The 18,815-nt window shown below is 37.4% G+C and overlaps 1 protein-coding gene across 1 annotated transcript in view; it reads left to right on the top strand.

The window, feature by feature from the left end:
* Window positions 1-18,815, top strand: part of FTO (FTO alpha-ketoglutarate dependent dioxygenase) — a 412,690-nt gene that overhangs the window by 93,389 nt on the left and 300,486 nt on the right. Inside the window, exon 2 of the mRNA XM_017530086.2 lies at window positions 15,240-15,317. Within this exon, the coding sequence (XP_017385575.1) occupies window positions 15,240-15,317 (78 nt within the window). The remainder of the gene's footprint in view (window positions 1-15,239; window positions 15,318-18,815) is intronic.

Raw genomic sequence — 18,815 nt, 5'->3', positions numbered from 1 at the left:
GAGATGGAGTCTCACTCTATTGTCGAGGCTGGAGTACAGTGGCATGATGCTTACTGCAACCTCTGCCTCCTGGGTTCAAGTGATTTTCTTGCCTTAGCCTCCTGAGTAGCTGGAATTACAGGCATGTGCCATCACATCTGGCTAATTTTGGACTTTTAGTAGAGACGGGGTTTTGCCGTGTTGGCCAGGCTAACATGGCTAATCTGGAACTCCTGATCTCAGGTGATCCGCCTGCCTGGGCCTCTGAAAGCGCCGGGATTGTAGGAGTGAGCCGCTGCGCCTGGCCTGTTTTTGAATTAAAACAAGCAAACAAACAACGGTGAGCATAGAAATTGATCAAGTGTATTCCAGTACAAAATTCACTTAGTTATTGGTTTTAAATACTGCTTTTTGTTTTAAAATGAATATAAAACTAACTCTGGAGAATGATGAGAATGTAGGAAGGGAGAAAGTAAATTATGTGTGATCCAATATTAGGGACACAAAAGGGGACATATGACAGATATTACTAATATCTAAGAAAATATGATATACTTGAGAACTAACTTAGATGAAGTTGATACATACCTAGAAAAATATGCATTACTTAAATTGCTTCAAAAAGTAGAAAATCTGAATAAAGCAATGAAAGAAACTAAATGATAATCAAAAGTCCATCTGTCAAATGACAGCAGGCCCAGTTTTATAGGCAAGTTAGACCAAATCTAAGTAATCCTTACCTACTCCTCTTCCCTTTTTAAAGAGTTTTATTGGGGTATAATTGACATAGAATAAACTGCACATATTTAAAGTTTTGATGTATGTATATACTTGTTAAACCACCAAAATCAAGATTAGGAGACATGTTCATTATCACTCCTAATTTGGGTCCCTCAGAAATTCTTTTCTCCATCTCTTTCCTGGTAGCTCTAGGCAGCCACTCTCTGCTTTCTATTATATTGACTAGTTTGCATTTTCTAGAATTTTATATAAATGGAATCAATCATACAGTATGTGCTCTTACGTTCACTCTTGTGCTGTCTCTCTCCCTTTTAAAAAACAGATTCTGTTTTTTCAGAATGGGTTTAGGTTCTGGCAAAATTGTGAGACAGGCACAGAGATTTCCCATTTACTCCCTACCTCCACATATGCCCTATTACACACACTTCACTGTTATTGATGTCCTCCATTAGAGTGGTACATCTGTTACACGTCATCACCCAGTATCCATAAGCTTACATTAGGGTTTACTCTTGGTGGTATATATTCTGTTGCTTGGGACAAATGTATAGTGACATGTACTTACCACTGTATTATAGTATCACACAAAGTAGTTTCACTGCCCTAAAAATTTTCTGCATTGTGTGCTCTTTTTGGGCAGTTTAGGGGGATACCTGTCTTCCTTCACTCAGCATTGTGATTTTGAGATTCGTTATGTTAATGCATTCCTTTTTATTGCTGATTGGTGAATTATTGTATGGATATACCATAATTTCTTTTACTTTTTTCAATATACAGCGATTTCTTTATCTGTGCACTTGTTGATGGACATTTAGATTGTTTCCAGTTTGGGGTGATTACAAATAAGACTGGTGCAGATTTTTATGTAGACACGTGCCATTATTTTGTAGGTATTTAATATATGCCTTTTTAAGAAAGTGCCAGATTGTCTTCCAAAGTGGTTGACCATTTTGTTTTCATGAGAGCAGCATGTAAGAGTTCTAGTTTTGGGAGCAGATTTTCTTAAATTTCATGAAGTTTATCCTTTTTTTTTCTTTTATGGATTTTGCTTCTGGTTTCTTATCTATGAAATCTCTGCCTTGTTTAATCTAAATAATAAAAGAGTTTCCTCTGTTTTCTAATACTAGTTTTATAGTTTTTATATTTGTAGTTAACTTTTATATTGAATGAATGGTGAATGAAATAAATATTCATTCTGAGATATTTTTGTATATGGTACAAGGTGTGGATTGGAGTTGTTTAAAAAATATAGCTACGTAATTCTTCAAGTATTATTTGTTGAGGACTGTTCTTTCTCTGTTTGAATCTTTGTCAAAAATCAATTGAACATAAATATCTGGGTCTATTGTGGACCTCTCTTTTGTTCCATTTATCTGTTGGTTTGGTGTTATATCACTACAGGACTGTCTTGATTTCTGTAGTTTTAAAGTAAGTCTTGAGGTGAGGTAGTAAAGTCCTTCAACTTTATTTTTCTTTTTCAGAGACGTTTGGTCACTTTAAGTCTCTGCATTTCTAAATGAATTTTAGAAAAAGATGGTCAGTTTTTACCAAAAACAACCCTGCAGGGATCTTAGTTTGAGATTACATCAATTGGGGACAATTAAATATTTTACTGAGTCTTCCAGTCCACTAACATGGCATATCTCTTTATTTAATTTCAGTAGTGTTTTTAAATTTTATTTGTATAAGTCTGGAAAGCCTTTTGTCCAGTTTATCTCTGAGTACTTTATAATTTTTATTGAGGGAAATGGTATTAAAAAAATTCAATTTCAGATGTTGGTTGCTAGCATATAGAAATAAACTAATTTTTGTATGTTGATCTTGCAATGTAACTAAACTTTTTATTAGTTCTAATAGCTTTTTTGCAAATTCTGTAGAATTTTCTACATAGATGCTTATGTCACGCTGAAATAATGACATTTTTACCTTTTAAAAATTTATTCTCGATGTGAACACCTTTCACTTCTTTTTCTTGCCTTGTTGCACTGACTGGAACCTTCAGTACAATCTTGGATGGAGGGGGGTGATAGCAAACATCTTTGGCTTTTTTCCTGGTCTTAGGGTAAAATCATTCAGTCTTTTACCACTAGATGGGTTTTCTAGTTACTTAGTGTGTTTATCAGGGTCATTGCTGGGTACTGTCTAGTGCTCTTACTACATCTATTCGGGTGACCCTGTAGTTTTTCTTTCTTAGCCTGATAATGTGATGAATATATGTAGATTTTTGATGTTAAACCAACCTGGCATTCTTGGGTTAACACTTGGTTATTATGTATTATCCTTTTTATGTGTTGTTGGATTCAGTTTGCTAAAATATTAATACTTTTTATGTTTATATACGCATGAGGAGTATTGGTCTGTAATTTTCTTTAAACATTTCTGGTTGCTTTTGGGATTGAAAGCCATTAATTTTCTGGATTAATTCATGTAGAATTATTGTTATTTCTTTCTTAAATGCTTGGTAGAATTTATCAGTGAAGGTTTTGGGTTTGGAGTTTACTTTGTGCAAAGTTTTTAAAATACAAATTCAATTTCATTAATAGATATAGGACTATCTATGTCTACTAAAAAGGCGTTATCCTTTCCTTTTTCTTTTTTTCTTTATCATCATTTTGTTCCAAACATATCCCTGGCACATCGTGGGTCGGGAGTAAATGTTTGCTGAATGGATGAATGAATGAATGAGGCAAACTCAGAGAGAGGAATTGGGGACTGTGTCTGTGCTTGGCCCAGTGTGGGTTGTTTGTGGATGACATCTCATTCTCATCCTGTAATAGAGGGATAATACAAAAGTATGGAGCCTCAGGGCTCCAGAGTCCTCATCCTCTGAGCCATATCTCCTTCTTAGCCAAGGTCTTTTCACTCTCTGGGCAAGTCTTCTCACTTTGCTGAAATGAGTGTTCCTTGTGCATGCTTGGTCTAGCCCAGGCTAACCTCTTCTTGAGTGAATCCAGGTAATTTGTGTCTTCCAAGGAATTTGTCTATTTTATCTAAGTTCTAGAGTTTATTAGCATAAAGTTTATAACATCCCCTTATTATCCTTTTACTTGGTGTGTTGAAACTTCTGTGTGTTTAAAATCATTCTGGCTAGAGATTTTAAATTTTCTTTTCTCAAAGAACTAGCTTTTGGCTTTTTTTTTTTTTTTAATTTTTTGTGTTTTCTATTTCATTGATTTCTTCTGTGGTCTTTTATTATTTTCTCCTGTTTATTTTATTTGTTCTTTTTTTTTTTGAATTCTTCCAGGTGGAAGCTAAGGTAATTGATTTGTGACCATTTTTTTTTTATTACAGGCATTCAATGCCATAAATTTCCCTCAGTATGCTAGCTTAGGTGCTCATTTTTGTTCAACTTAAAGTACTTTCTCACTTCTCTATTGTTTTCTTTGTTGACTCATGTATTATTTAGGAATCAATTATCCAGTTTTCAAATATTTGGGGATTTTCTAGATGTATATCTGTTCTTATTTTAAATTTAACTCCATTTTGTCAGAGAACATAGTTTTTATGATTTCAATCCTTATAAATGTATTGAGACCTAGAGATGGTCTGTCTTAGCAAATGTTCTATGTGTCTTTGAAACAAATGTCTATTTTGCTGTTGTTTGATGGAGTATATATGTCAGTTCAAGTTGGTTGGTGGTGGTGTTCAAGTTTCTTACGGTGTTTTTGTCTATTTGTTCTGCTAAGACAGGGATATTGAAATCTTGAAGTATTAACTATAAAATTACCTATTTCTTTTTGTTCTTTCAGTTTCTGTTGCATGCTTGAAGACCTGTTATTAGGTGTATAGATGTTTAGGATTATGTTCTTGATGATTTGACTCCTTTATTATTATGAAATGACTTTATCTCTTGTAATATTTTTGTTCTGAATTCCATTTTGTCTGATATCAGTATAGCCACTTCAACTTTCTTTTAATTAGTATTACTGGGTAAATGTTTTTTCCAACTTTTTACTTTTTTACAATCTTTTTTTTTTAATTGCAGTAGAATATATATAACATATAATTTATCATTTTAACAATTTTAAAGAATACACTTATGTGGCATTAAGTACAATTTCACAATGTCGTGTCTATCCTTTTACTTTAAACCAATTTGTTTCTTTATATTTGAAGAATATTTTTATACGCATCCTATGGTTGCACACTGCTTTAAAAAATCCAATTTGACAGTTTCTCTCCTTTAATTGGGCTATTTAGATCATTTACAGTTAATGTGATTGTTTCTATGGTTGGATTTAATTCTACCATTTGTGTCTGTTCTTTGATACCTTTTCTTCTTGATTTCTACCTTTTTTGGATTTTTTTATGATTCCATTTTATCTTTTTCGTTGGCTTATTACTTGTAATTCTTTGTTATTTTATGGTTGTTTTAGGGTTTCTAGTATCCATTTTTATCATATTTGAATCTTTCTTGAAGTATTACTGCACTTCACATGTAGCATAAGAATTTTTACAACAGTATACTTTCATTTCTCTTTGGCCATTGTGATGTTGCTGTCATACATTTTACTTCCACATATGTTATGAATCCCACAATGTACTACTCTTGTTTTTGCTTTAAATAGTCAATTATCTTTTACAAAGACTTAGTGAGAAGTAAGTCTTTTATATTTCCCACATAGTTACTATTTCTGATACTCTATTCTCTTAAGTAGATTCAGATTTTTATCTGTGGTCCTTTTCTTTCCACCTGAAGGTCTTCCATTATCAGTTCGTACCTTGAAGATCTGCTAGTGTTGAATTCTTTCTGCTTTTGTATATCTGAAAAATATTTATTTCTCCTTTATTTTTGAAATATAGTGTGGCATTTTTCCACTATCTTCTGTCTTCTGGCAACCATATTTTTACAACAAGCTATTTGATGTTCTTTTTTTTTTGAAACAGAGTATGACTCAGTCACCCACGCTGGAGTGCAGAGTGCAGTGGTGTGAGCTTGGCTCACTGCAACCTTCACCTTCCAGGTTTGAGTGATTCTTGTGCCCCAGCCTCTCGAGTAGCTGGGATTACAGGTGCGCACCACCACGCCTGGCTAATTTTTGTATTTTTAGTGGAGATGAGGTTTCACCATGTTCGCTAGTCTTGTCTTGAACTCCTGGCCTCAAGTGGTGCACCCACCTGCCTTAGCCTTCCAAAGTGCTGGGATTACAGGCATGAACCACCAAGGCCAGCCTTATTTGGTGTTATTTCTATAGTTTGTTTTTGTGTATAGTACATTCATCTCTTGTTATCTGTGGGGAATTGATTCCAGGACCCCTGCAAATATAAAAACTCACAAATGCTCAAGTCCCTTATATAAAATGGCCTGTAGTATTTGCATATAACTATGCACATCTCCCTGTATACTTGAAATCATCTCTAGATTACTTATAGTAACTAATACAATATAAATGCTATATAAATAGTTGTTACATTTCATTGTTTAGGGAATAATGACAAGAAACAAATCTGTACATGTTTAGTATAGCTGCAACCATCCATTTTTTTTTTCAGGAATATTTTTAATCTGTGGTTATTTGAATCCATACATGGGGAACCTGTGTATATGGAAGGCTGACTGTTTTTAAGATTTTATTTTTTTCACTGTATTTAAGTAATTGGATTATGATGCATTTTAGTGTTATTTCCTCTTGTTTTTTGTGCTTGAAGTCTTTTGAATATCTTAAATCTGTAGATTAATGGTTTTTATCAAATTTGGAAAATATTTGGCCACTATTTTTTCTGTCTCCCAATCTCTCTTTTCTCCTTTGGTAACTCCAGTTACATGTATTAAGCTGTTGAAAATATCCCATAGCTCACTGATGCTCTGTTGACTTTTTCCCCTGTCTTTTTCGGATAACTTTCCAAATTCTTCAGGTTCATCATTCTTTTATCCTATTATAACGAATTTGTTTTGAATTATTTTTATCCAGTGTATCTTTCATCTCAGACATTGTGGATTTACTCTCTAGAAGCTTGATTTAATGTTATTTCTGTTGCTCTACTTACCATGGTCAATCTTTTCCCAACTTTTTGAACTTGTGAGCTACAGCTATACAAGTATAGCTTACGCTTTCAGTGTACTCGTTTACTCATTTTGTCATCTGTGCTGTTTTTGTGTCAGTTTCAATTAGTTGATTTGTCTCTTCATTATCAGTCATATCGTCTTGCCTTGTAGATTCTCTTAGAAACTTCCATGCCTTTTTGCTTTTGATTGGATGACAAACATTGTAAATTTTTAACACTTAAGTGCTGGGTTTGGTGCTTGCTATTTAAGCACCAAACTCATTTAAGTTACTTGGAAACACTTGGATCTTTTCAGGTATTGCATTTAATTAGAAAGGAACAGAGTGACATTTAGTCTCGGGCCGTCACACCACTGCTGAGGTGAAATCCTTCTGATTATTTTTCCTGATGTTTTCTAAATTATGAGATTTTCTGTCCAGGCTAGATGTTTTGTCTGATGTAGTGTCGGCTTCCATTTTTGGAAACAGAACAAGACTTGCTAAATATTAATTAGAAAGCTCTCTTTTGAAAGCCTTGTAGAGCTACCAAAAAGCAGCCAGGACTTGAGGGTCCAAGAGCAGTGGCTGTTAAGTATTGGTTTTAAAAGTAGGAGTGATTTTAATTAAAAAATTTAAAAAGTGTTATGTATGTTCTTTTTCAGTTAAAAGCTAAACAATTCTTAAGAGAGATAAGGCCAACAAACATATGAAAAAATGCTCATCATCACTGGTCATTACAGAAATGCAAATCAAAACTACATTGAGATACCATCTTACACCAGTTCGAATGGCGATCATTAAAAAATCTGGAGACGACAGATGCTGGAGAGGATGTGGAGAAATAGGAACACTTTTACACTGTTGGTGGGAGTGTAAATTAGTTTAACCATTGTGAAAGACAGTGTGGCGATTCCTTAAGGACCTAGAAATAGAAATTCCATTTGACCCAGCAATCCCATTACTAGGTATATATCCAAAGGACTATAAATCGTTCTACTATATACATGCACACAAATGTTCATTGCAGCACTGTTTATAATAGCAAAGACCCGGAACCAACCCGAATGCCCATTGATGATAGACTGGACAGGGAAAATGTGGTACATATACACCATGGAATATTATGCAGCCATCAAAAATGATGAGTTCGTGTCCTTTGTAGGGACATGGATGAGCCTGGAAACCATCATTCTCAGCAAACTGACACAAGAGCAGAAAATCAAACACCGCATGTTCTCACTCATCGGCGGGTGTTGAACAATGAGAACACATGGACACAGGGAGGGGAGCACTACACACTGGGGTCTGTTGGGGGGAAATGGGGAGAGATAGCATGGGGAGAAATGCCAGATATAGGTGAAGGGGAGGAAGGCAGCAAATCACACTGCCATGTGTGTACCTATGCAACATGTTCTTCACATGTACCCCAAAACCTAAAATGCAATAAAAAAAAAAAAAGAAGAGAGATTATTTCTCTTGCCTCAGGGATGGTGTGACGTAGTGTGTGTAGCACTGGGAAATAAGAATGTGGGTTGTGACTCCCTCATGAGCAGCAATATAGTCTCTTGCCAGTCACTTACTAGCTGTGGATGGGCCTTAGTTTCTTCATCTGTGCTAAAATTTTGCAGTTTTGGCATATTAAAAATTAGGCAATCACCACAAAATAGTTAATTGACACATTTTATATATGTAAACTTTTATGGAAAGTTTTTATACATTTCTCCTGTAGATCACCTAGGCTAATTAATATCTGGATTTGTATTAATCCAGTAGTATTAATCTGTGGCCCAAAATATAATTTGATATGGTACACATAGATTCCTGTATAAGTAATTTGTAACTAGGAAATGAAACTGTTCTTTTCTAGACATGAATAAATAGCACAACAACGACTGGTTGTCAAAGTATATTGAGGGCTGCTTATGGGCCAGGCTCTGTTCTTAGAGCGTTACGTATTAATGTCATTTACATCCCATGGGGAGATAAGAAACTAATTCCAAATCATGCACCTAGACTGGTAGAACTGGCATTGGAATTCAAGAGTTTGGCTCTTTAGGTCATACATACGTAACAGAGGAGTTTTCTTTGTTATACAGATTCCTGCTCCACTGTTTGAATGCTATTTGCCTAATATCTGCATAGTTTATAATTTGTAAAATGCACTAATATGTATAAATAATTTTATCATCACAACCTTTTGAAATAGTGTCTTACAGATGAGGAAATTGAGAATGAGCGAGTTTGCTTCACATGTGGTACCGCATCTAGGAAGTTAAAGAGTCTCCACTCAAAAGTCTATTCTCACCTCCAAATCCAGTTTACTTTTACTGTGCCATATTTTCATGGAGAGGGAAGTTTTTCATAAGACAAGGAATGCTGAATTTGTTGAAATGGTTGAAATACTTGTTTTCTTCTTATCTTAAGCAAATATAGTATATGTATATATGAAATATTTATTTATACTTCTTTTGATTTAACTACTTGCTATTGATCTTTTTTTGTTTTTTGAGACAGAATCTCACTGTGTCACCCAGGCTGGAGTGCAGTGGCACAATCTCGACTCACTGTAATCTCTGCCTGCCAGGTTCAAGCGATTCTCCTGCCTTAGCCATCTTAGCTGGGATTACAGGCGTGCGCCACCATGCCTGGCTAATTTTTGTATTTTTGGTAGAGATGGGGTTTGCCATGATGGCCAGGCTGGTCTTGAACTCCTGGCCTCAAATGATCTGTCTGTCTTGGCCTCCCATAGCGCTGGGATTAGAGGCATGAGCCACTGTGCCTGGCTCTTACTGATTCTTCTAGTGTTAGTTTAGATATGTCTTCCTTATCCACCAAGTACTCGGCTTAAGGACTGGGTCATTTTCTCACTTAAAACCCTCACAAGATTATGCAGTTATTTTCACAATGAACACTCATTGACCGTTATTCATCATTGTATTTTGAAAAGACTCAGGTAACAAAATTGAATTTTTATTAAACCTGATGCAAGATGCATAGTTGAAGAAGTATATATGGAAAATGATACATGGGTAAAGAATAAGTGGCCAGGCACAGTGGCTCACACCTGTAATCCCAGCACTTTGGGAGGCTGAGGCGGTTGGATCCCGAGGTTGGGGTTCAAGACCAGCCTGGCCAACTTGGTGAAACCCTGTCTCTACTAAAAATACAAAAAAATTAGCTGGTTATGGTGGTGAGCACCTGTAAGTCCAACTACTTGGGAGGCTGAGGCAGAGAATCACTTGAACCCAGGAGGCGGAGGTTGCAGTGAGCCAAGATCGCACCACCGTACTCTAGCCTGGGTGACAGAGCAAGACTCCGTCTCAAAAATAAAAATAAAAATAATAATAATAATAATAATAAGTGCTCTTAGCAGCATAATCTTGACATGGCTGAAGAGTCAGGGGTGGGATGAAAAATACACTTCATTTGTAGGTGAGTTACACCCTTACATGATAAGTCATAATCCACTTAGTCTTTCTATGTAATTACTGTAAGACTCTCAAACCATATCTCTGTTTGACAAGATATACAAGCTCAGATACAGCTTAACTGTTTTACAGTAAGGCAGAGGCTTATGGCTGGTATATTTTCTGATATCTAACTAAACTGTTATGGCTTTGAGTTGCTGTGTTTTAAAAAAATTTTTTTTGAGACAGTCTTACTCTGTGACACAGGCTGGAGTGCAGTGGTGTGATCTCGGCTCACTGCAACCTCTGCCTCCTGGGTTCAAGCGATCCTCTTACCTCAGCCTCCCGAGTTGCTGGGACTACAGGTGCACACCACCACGCCCAACTAATTTTTGTACTTTTTCATAGAGACGGGGTTTTGCCATGTTGCCCAAGCTAGTCTCGAATTCCTAAGTTCTAGAGATCTTCCTGCCTCCGCCTCCCAAAGTGCTGAGATTACACGTGTGAGCCACGGTGCCTGGCTGTGGTGTATTTTACATAGGTCCTTTTTCCTCTTATTTTGCTAGAGCTGTGGAAATGGGTGGTAGCCTGAATGGAAGGATCTTCATCTGCCCCTCCTGCCAGGTAGGAGAGCTGAGGCTTCATGCTCTCTCTGGCTCTCCTTGTGGCATTTGTGAGCAGCTTGATGTATTTGACACAAGTGTGACAGCAAAGAAATGTGTGAGCAGAGCAGTGTGCTGCAGGGCCCAGCTGTGTGGATTTATCTGTACATCAGGCCGAGGAGCAGCAGTTAGCCAGATCTGACAGTCAAACGTGAGCTCCTTCTACCTGCACTCCAGAGTGCATTTTAATGTTGTGTGTGTTTACTGTGGTTGGCATTTGACACAAAGACAATTGTCAGCGCTGTTTTTTTCCTCTCCTCTTTTCCAAATAAATACTTCATTGTACATGGACAAAAGTATGTACTTTGTAAAACAATGCCAAAAATCATGTTGTCTTCATCTTTATACTGCATTTCATGTGAGGAATTCGTAGATTTGAGTTGGTAATAGGTGAGATGTTGAATAGGTAAGATGCTTACATAGTGCAAAAGTCAAAACAATATAAAATAGAATATTGTGAGTAGTCTTGACTCTGCCTCTGTCCCTTTCTAGTCATTTCCCACCTCTATTGACTGATAATCACTTTAATAGTCTGTCATGTATTCTTTATGTTTCTATATGCAAATACAAGCAGATGTTCTGTGCCTTGCTTTTTACTTCCCAATATCTTCTGGAGAGGTTTTTAGTTCATAAACAGAGACCGGGTACAGTGGCTCACTCCTGTAATCTCAGCACTTTGGGAGGCAAAGGTGGGCAGATCACCTGAGTTTAGGAGTTCATGACCAGCCTGGCCAACATAGTTAAACCCTGTCTCTACTAAAAAATACAAAAGTTAGCTGGGTGTGGTGATGCATGCCTGTAATCCCAGCTACTCAGGAGGCTGAGGCAAGAGAATTGCTTGAACCCGGGAGGTGGAGGTTGCAGTGAGCCGAGATCGCGCCACTATACTCCAGCCTGGTGACGGAGTGAGACTCCGTCTCAAAAAAACAAAAACAAAAACCAGAAACAAAAAGCTGAAAAAACACCAGAGAGCATCCTTGTTTTTGTTTACTGTTGCATTATACTTCATCATGTGGATGTCCTGTAGTTTATTCAACTGCCCTCTGTGGCTGGAAATTTGCATTGTTTCTAATCTTTTTGCTCTATTGAGATAATTCACATGTCATAAAATTCACCCTTTTGAAATGTCCAATTCAGTGTGCACTCCAAACTTTTATTCTACAAATAATATGATGTAATGAGTAGCCTTGTGCATATATTCTTCTGAACATGGTAAAAGTATATTAGAAGGCTAAATCAGAAGCAGGATTGCTGGCTCACATGGTAAATGTATTTGAATTTTGAAAGGAATTGACTGTTACCCTCCCTAAGTATGGTTCTGTTTTGCCCTCCTGATAGCAGAAAAGGAGAGGGCCTGTTTCTCCTAGTCTTACTCCCTTTTCATAAAGGAATCTTAATCTTTGATTTTAATAAAGCAGTCAAAAAATTTTTAATTTTGATATTTATGAGCTACCAATTTAATTTAATATTGTTATGTGATTGATTTCATTGATGCAAGCATGACCCAAACTTCTCTTTATGTTTGTAAATATTGTTATTTAATAAATGACCTTGTCAGTTACTTGGTAAAATTGCAAGTAGAGAGTGTTGATGTTCAGAGCAGATTTTTATCTGTACGGTCTTAATATGGGTGATTTTCTGGCCCCCATTCTCTGCTGTCATATAGATACAACAATGCTCACAGTATTAAAATGAAAATTCCTAGTGGAAGATCAATTACATGCTGCTTGCTCTAGAGTAGGAAAAATCTTGTCAAATTTTATCCTTTTGATACAGCCTTCTAAATTACAATGCTTTATACCTGTCTGATGCTCAGTTCTGAAATGAACTGAGAAGCGGTGGTTGTTAAAAGCATTTAGCTGAAGCATAAATTACAAGTAGAGGTTCAGCCTACATTGGCACTTGTCGACCTATGGGACAGGTCTGTTGCTGTTTTATCTGATTTAGGTGGAGTACGTAATTCCTTTTGGGAGTCCATACTTTTGTGTTCCACTTTAGACGTAGATGAGCTTTACTGATGGACTGTCATGAAGAGATCTTAAGGTGGTGTTTGCAAGGTGGAGCCATTTCAAGGTTTGAGAAATGTGCATTTGAATTATTCAAGGCTCACCTTTTTTGGCATTTATCAATATTCTGGTACTTTGTGTATAAAAAAGACTAAGAATTGGTAACATATTCATAGGAAAATGGAGGCTTTTCTGAGCTTGAAGTAAAAATTGAAGTGTAGATTGTGATTAAATTTATGATGAAATGCAGAAATGTACAAGTATATGCATGGAAATATCATTGGTTCTTTCTGTGGCACAAATAATGGTTAATACTGAAAAACAGATAAATCAATTAACCAGTAGTGAATTAGCCACACTGGTTTGTTGATTATTTGTAATGGTGTGTGTTAACGTATTATAATTATAAAAGTATTCGTAATTTAGGCCAGACATGGTAGCTCGTTCCTGTAATCCCAGCACTTTGGGAGGCCAAGGCCAGTAGTTCGTTTGAGCCCAGAAGTTTGAGACAAGCCTGGCTCTCATACTGAGACTCATCTCTGCAGAAAAAAGTAAAACAAAATTAGCCAGGCATGGTGGCATTGCATCTTTTGTCCCAGTTACTTGGGAGGCTGAGTTGGGAGAATCACCTAAGCCCGGGAACTCAAGGCTGCAGTGAGCTGTGATTGGGCCACTACACTTTAGCCTGTGGGACAGAGTGAGACCCTGTCTTTAAAAAAAAGTATTCATAGTTTATCTGTTAAGTCAACCTTTTCATTATAAATGAGAAAACACCTACAGTCTAAACAAAGGCTTTGATTAAATAAATATAATAGAATTATGCCTAAGAGTAGAATTTGGTTTTGTGTCTCTTAGGTCAATTGGGGGCTATACGTCTATTCCCTTTCTCTTTCCTCACTTTGGATAATGATAAAAAATGCCTGGAAAGAATTTGTGTTCTACCCAAAAGGAAGTTTCCTCTGACTACTCTGTGATGGGTTTGTTAGAGAAGGCTGCTATCTTGGGGTGGGAGAGGATAGTACCCAGGGCCGCCATGTTTGGTTGAGTAGGTTGTGCACCGTATAAAGACAATGGCCATGGGAACAGGTGGAACCTGAAATCCAGTTTGTGTTTACCAAGCTATATTCTTACTGAGTGGGACTATATTGGCCCAGAGCAAGGTGTACCATTATCCAGTTCTTATAAAGGTAACTTACTGGCTGACAGTAGCTTTGATGATGCATTTATGCATTTTTATTTAAAACCCAGTTGTTTCTGCTGTTTTTGCTTTTTTTCTTACAGATAATGTCTATAGTATGTACATGTCTGTATATAGGTGTCTGTGATTGTATGTGTACATTTTTGCCATTTATGACCCATGTACACATACAAACTCCATTTATTCTTGAACGTAAGGTCAGATATTGTTTGAAACATATCCCTCAGAAGGAGGAAGGTGCCTTATATGTATCTGATTCCTTATAAGATACTTTTTATCATATGAGGTCCCCTCTCAGTTACTTTGTTTGAATAGCACAGTACTGTTGGGGAAAAGATAGGCTCTTGAAATAGCCTCAGACAATGCTGGCTTTGAGTGCTTTAAAAGGCTGCTTCATGAAATTGGAAAAGAAAAGAAACAAAGATGTTAACACAGATTTAGTAATTATTGTAGAGATGATAGATCACTCTAAAAAAGCAATTCTGTAAGTGGATATGATCTCAAATAAATGTTTACCAGATGAATGAATATTCCAAATATCCTGACATTATGCAAATGGATACTTGTGGCTTGGTTTGATATTTCCGGTGATAGTACCATAAAAGGATTTACAAGCTACTATGTCTCAAGCAGATTATGACTTGTAAGGTGACTCTAGTGATGAAAAAGGCCCAGACGGCAACAATATATGTGAAGAATGAATCAAATTGTCTCGTGAAATGAGAGAGTGAATAAAATTATTTCAAAATTTATGCTTCATATCATGTATAATTTAGTGTGTATGTAATTGGCTAGGTGCTATGACTCATGCCTATAATCCCAGCACTTTAGGTGGCCAGGTTGGAAAGATTGCCTGAGGCCAGTACTTTGAGACCAGCCTGGGCAACATAGTGAGACCTTGTCCCTACTAAAAATACAAAAAAAATATTCAAGCATGGTGGCACCTCTTAGTCCCAGCTACTTGGGAGGATAAGGTGGGAGGATCACTTGAGACCAGGAGCTTGATGTTATAGTGAGTTATGACCATACCACTGTATTCCAGCCTGGGTGACAGAGTGAACTGTCCCTAAAAAAAAAAGAGAAAAGTTTGTAATTTAATAAATACATTTTATAATTGACATTTGACAGATTCTATCTCTAAAAGATTATAAATTCAAGTTGGCTAAAATTTTTTTGTATTCTCTTACTGGAAAAATAAGAGAGCATCCTAATTTGGGTCATTGTATATTCACTTATATGTAATTATTATTATTTTCAAACAGAAACTGAGGCTTCTTGAAGAGCTTGAAGACACTTGGCTTCCTTATCTAACTCCCAAAGATGATGAATTCTATCAGCAGGTAAGGTATTTTAATATTTTTATCAATTTCAGTGATGTGTTCTGATTGATCTTATTTTACCTGTGAGGTAACAGAGCAAGAGAGGTTAGATAACAGGTGAAAAGGATGAATTTGATCCCCCTGTGACTCCTTATGGCCTACAGAGCATGTACATTTCTTCAAAATCAGCTTTTTGCTGTGTGCTTAATACTTTAGCATAGTGACGGTTTTTACTTCCTCAGACATTCCACACTTCCTCGTCTCTGTTCGTGCTGTTACTTCTGTATAGCTCCTCGTCCTTCTTTTTATTCCTTACCCTATTACTTGCCCTGTTGCAGATGGCTAATTCTTCAAGAATTCAGTTAAACATCACCTCCTATGTGAACATTTTCCCAGCTTACCATACCTACAAGTCATTGCACTCTTGTTTCTTGTAAATAACTCTACACCACCTAGCACATGGTATTGGAATTATAGGATTCCATGTCTCTCTCTCTGAATTAGTCACCACTGTTTCAATTACGCATGACAAAAACCCAAATCCAACTCACTGTGGCAATAAACAAGGGGAATCTATTGACTTGCCTTAGAAGTCAAGAGTATGTGGCTAACTTGAACTTTATAAAAGATGTCACCCGATCACTGGTTTTCTCTGTTTTTCTTGGCTTAGTTTTCCTCATTGTGACCTTGTGCTCAATAGGCTCTCAACTGAGAGTCTAGCAGGACTCTTGACAGCTTCTGGTTTTTGGCATCTGGGATCTTAGAAAAAGGTAGTGAGTTCTTTTTCCCTAGTTCCATCAAATTCTCCAGAAAGTAATCCTGTTGGCCTTGTGGGAGTCATGTGCCTGTCTCTGAACTAGTCATCGTGTTCAGGAGAGTCAAATGCTCCTGTTTGCCTAGCCTATTCATGCATCTACTCTTGGAGTGGGGTGGGAGTGGGAGTACTCCCACCAAACAGCATGCACTATGTGACTTAGACATGGGTGACTTCCCCAAAGGAAAATTGGAGTCCTGTTTCCAAAGAAGGAAGGGTAAGTCTTCTGGGCATGTAAAAATAATGAATTTTTACCTCTTCTTTCCTACTAGAAAGTCTTTGGGTATAGTAATTAGGTCACAGCATCTTTGTATCTCTAGCACCTGCATGTACATAGCTGACCATCAGTAACCAAGGAAGGAAGAGAGAAAGGGAGGACTTTACCCATGTAGAATCCAGGTCAATATGATTCCTGCGACTTCTTGTTCAATATTATTTCCAGGACACTGTCTCTTATCTCCATTCTCATTTGATTTGCACCATCTTTCCTTTTCACGATCAGTCCTCTTATAGGTCTCTCTCGTTTCTCTCTTTGCCCCACAACCTTCATCCTTGAAGCTGTGGTATTTTCTAACCAAGATGTAAATCTGAGCCTGGCAATCCTCTGCTTCAAATCCCACATCATCGCCTGGCTCCTGCATTTTCAGCCTCATCTTCCTGCTCCTACACCTTTTTATCCACACTGGATTTTTGCAGTACTTCAAATTTGCTATGAGTTTCATTTTTGGGCCCTTCTTGCGACATCCTCTGCTGACATACCTCCCTCTCTTTATCTGTCTCCTCTTTCTTTAAAAAAATTTTTTTGACACAAGATCCCAATTCTGTTGCCTAGACTGGAATGCAGTGGTGCCATCTGGACTCACTGTAACCTCTGCTTCCTGGACACAGGTGATTCTCCCGCCCCAGCCTCCCAAGTAGCTGAGACTACAGACCACGCCTGGCTAATTTTTTAAATACTTTTGTAGAGACGGGGTTTCACCACGCTGCCCAGGCTGGTCTTGAACTCCTGAGCTCAAGCCATTCACATGCCTTGGGCTCCCAAAGTGCTGGGATTACAGCCCTGAGCCACCACGCCCCGCCTGTCTCTTCTTTCCTTGGTGAACTTCTGTGTTACCTGTTAGTAACAGCTCATATGTCATCTCCTGTAAGAAGCTTCCCTGACATCTCTACAACCAGAGTTATCTCTGCCTCTGCTCTTGTACTTTATCTATACCTTTGTCAGCACTTAATCTCACTTAATTTTTTTTTTTTTTGAGACAGAGTCTCGCTGTGTCATGTCCAGGCTGGAGTGTAGTGGCGAGATCTGAGCTCACTGCAACTTCTGCCTCCTTGGTTCAAGTGAGTGCGTCTGGCTAATTTTTGTATTTTTAGTAGAGACATGATTTCACCACATTGGCCAGGTTGGTCTGCAACTTCTGACCTCCAGTGATTTGGTCTCCCAAAGTGCTGGGATTACAGGTGTGAGCCACCATGTCCGGCATTAATCTCGTGTAATTGTAATGATTTTTTTTTTTTTTTTTTTTTTTTTTTTTTTTTTTTTTTTTTTTTTTTTTTTTTTTTTTTTTTTTTTTTTTTTTTTTTTTTTTTTTTGTATGCTGGCTTCCCTTATCCTCTGTACTTGTTCAGTTCCTGGTACCTATCAGGTGCTGAATGTGTTTGCTTGAATGTATGCATGCATGCATGCAATAGTTAATTTGGAAAACCAGTTATATATAGTAATGATGAGTTTAGTATGATTTAAATTTTGCTTCTACACACATACACACCTACCCAGGGAGTTGGCATCTGGAAAGATTTGACAGATATGTACAGAAATGTCATACCTCATAGTGACAGGGTGAGTGTTTTCTTTTGAGCTTTCCCAGCCTTCCAAATTATCTGCAGTGAATGTATATTCTTTTGCAATCAGGGAAAAAATAATTTTTAAAAGTACCCTTAAGACAGGTAAATGTACAAAAATGCAATTAGTTCTGAAATGCTTACTAATATTTTCCTAGCTATAAGCCTCTGGTACATGATTACATGCATTGTCACAAAGCAACTGCCGAGCCATTTCAGCTTTTGTGGTATGAAAATGGTACAGGAAGAATAAAATACAAAAGGTTATCAGCCTGCTGTGCTCTGAACCAGCCATCCACTGAGGGATAAAAGGAAACCCAAATGCAAACAGAACAACTATCAAGACTTTTCTGTTATCTTTCCAAGGCCCATAACAAACCCTGATACCAATATCTAATCACTGTAAGTGCACCTTTTTTTTTTTTTTTTTTTTNTTTTGAGATAGAGTCTCACTCTGTCGCCCAGGCTGGAGTGCAGTGGCACGATCTCAGCTCACTGCAACCTCTGCCTCCTGGGTTCAAGCAGTTCTCCTGCCTCAGCCTCCCGAGTAGCTGGAACTACAGGTATATGCCACCACGCCCGGCTATTTTTTTGTATTTTTAGTAGAGATGGGCTTTCACTGTGTTAGCCAGGGTAGTCTCAATCTCCTGACCTCAGGTGATCCACTTTCCTCGGCCTCCCAAAGTGCTGGGATTACAGGTGCAAGCCACCGCACCTGGCCACCTTTTTTTTTCTTTTTGAAACAGAGTCTCACTCTGTTGCCCAGGCTGGAGTACAGTGGTGCAGTCTTGGCCCACTGCAACCTCTGCCTCCTGGGTTCAAGCGATTCTCTTGCCTCAGCCTCTCAAGTGGCTTGGGTTACAGGT

This window comes from Cebus imitator, unplaced genomic scaffold (assembly GCF_001604975.1).
Source record: "Cebus imitator isolate Cc_AM_T3 unplaced genomic scaffold, Cebus_imitator-1.0 Scaffold63, whole genome shotgun sequence".
In the NCBI taxonomy this organism is placed as follows: Eukaryota; Metazoa; Chordata; class Mammalia; order Primates; family Cebidae; genus Cebus; species Cebus imitator.
The sequence above is the reverse complement of the archived record's forward strand: the minus strand, read 5'-3'. Positions and strand labels throughout refer to the sequence as shown.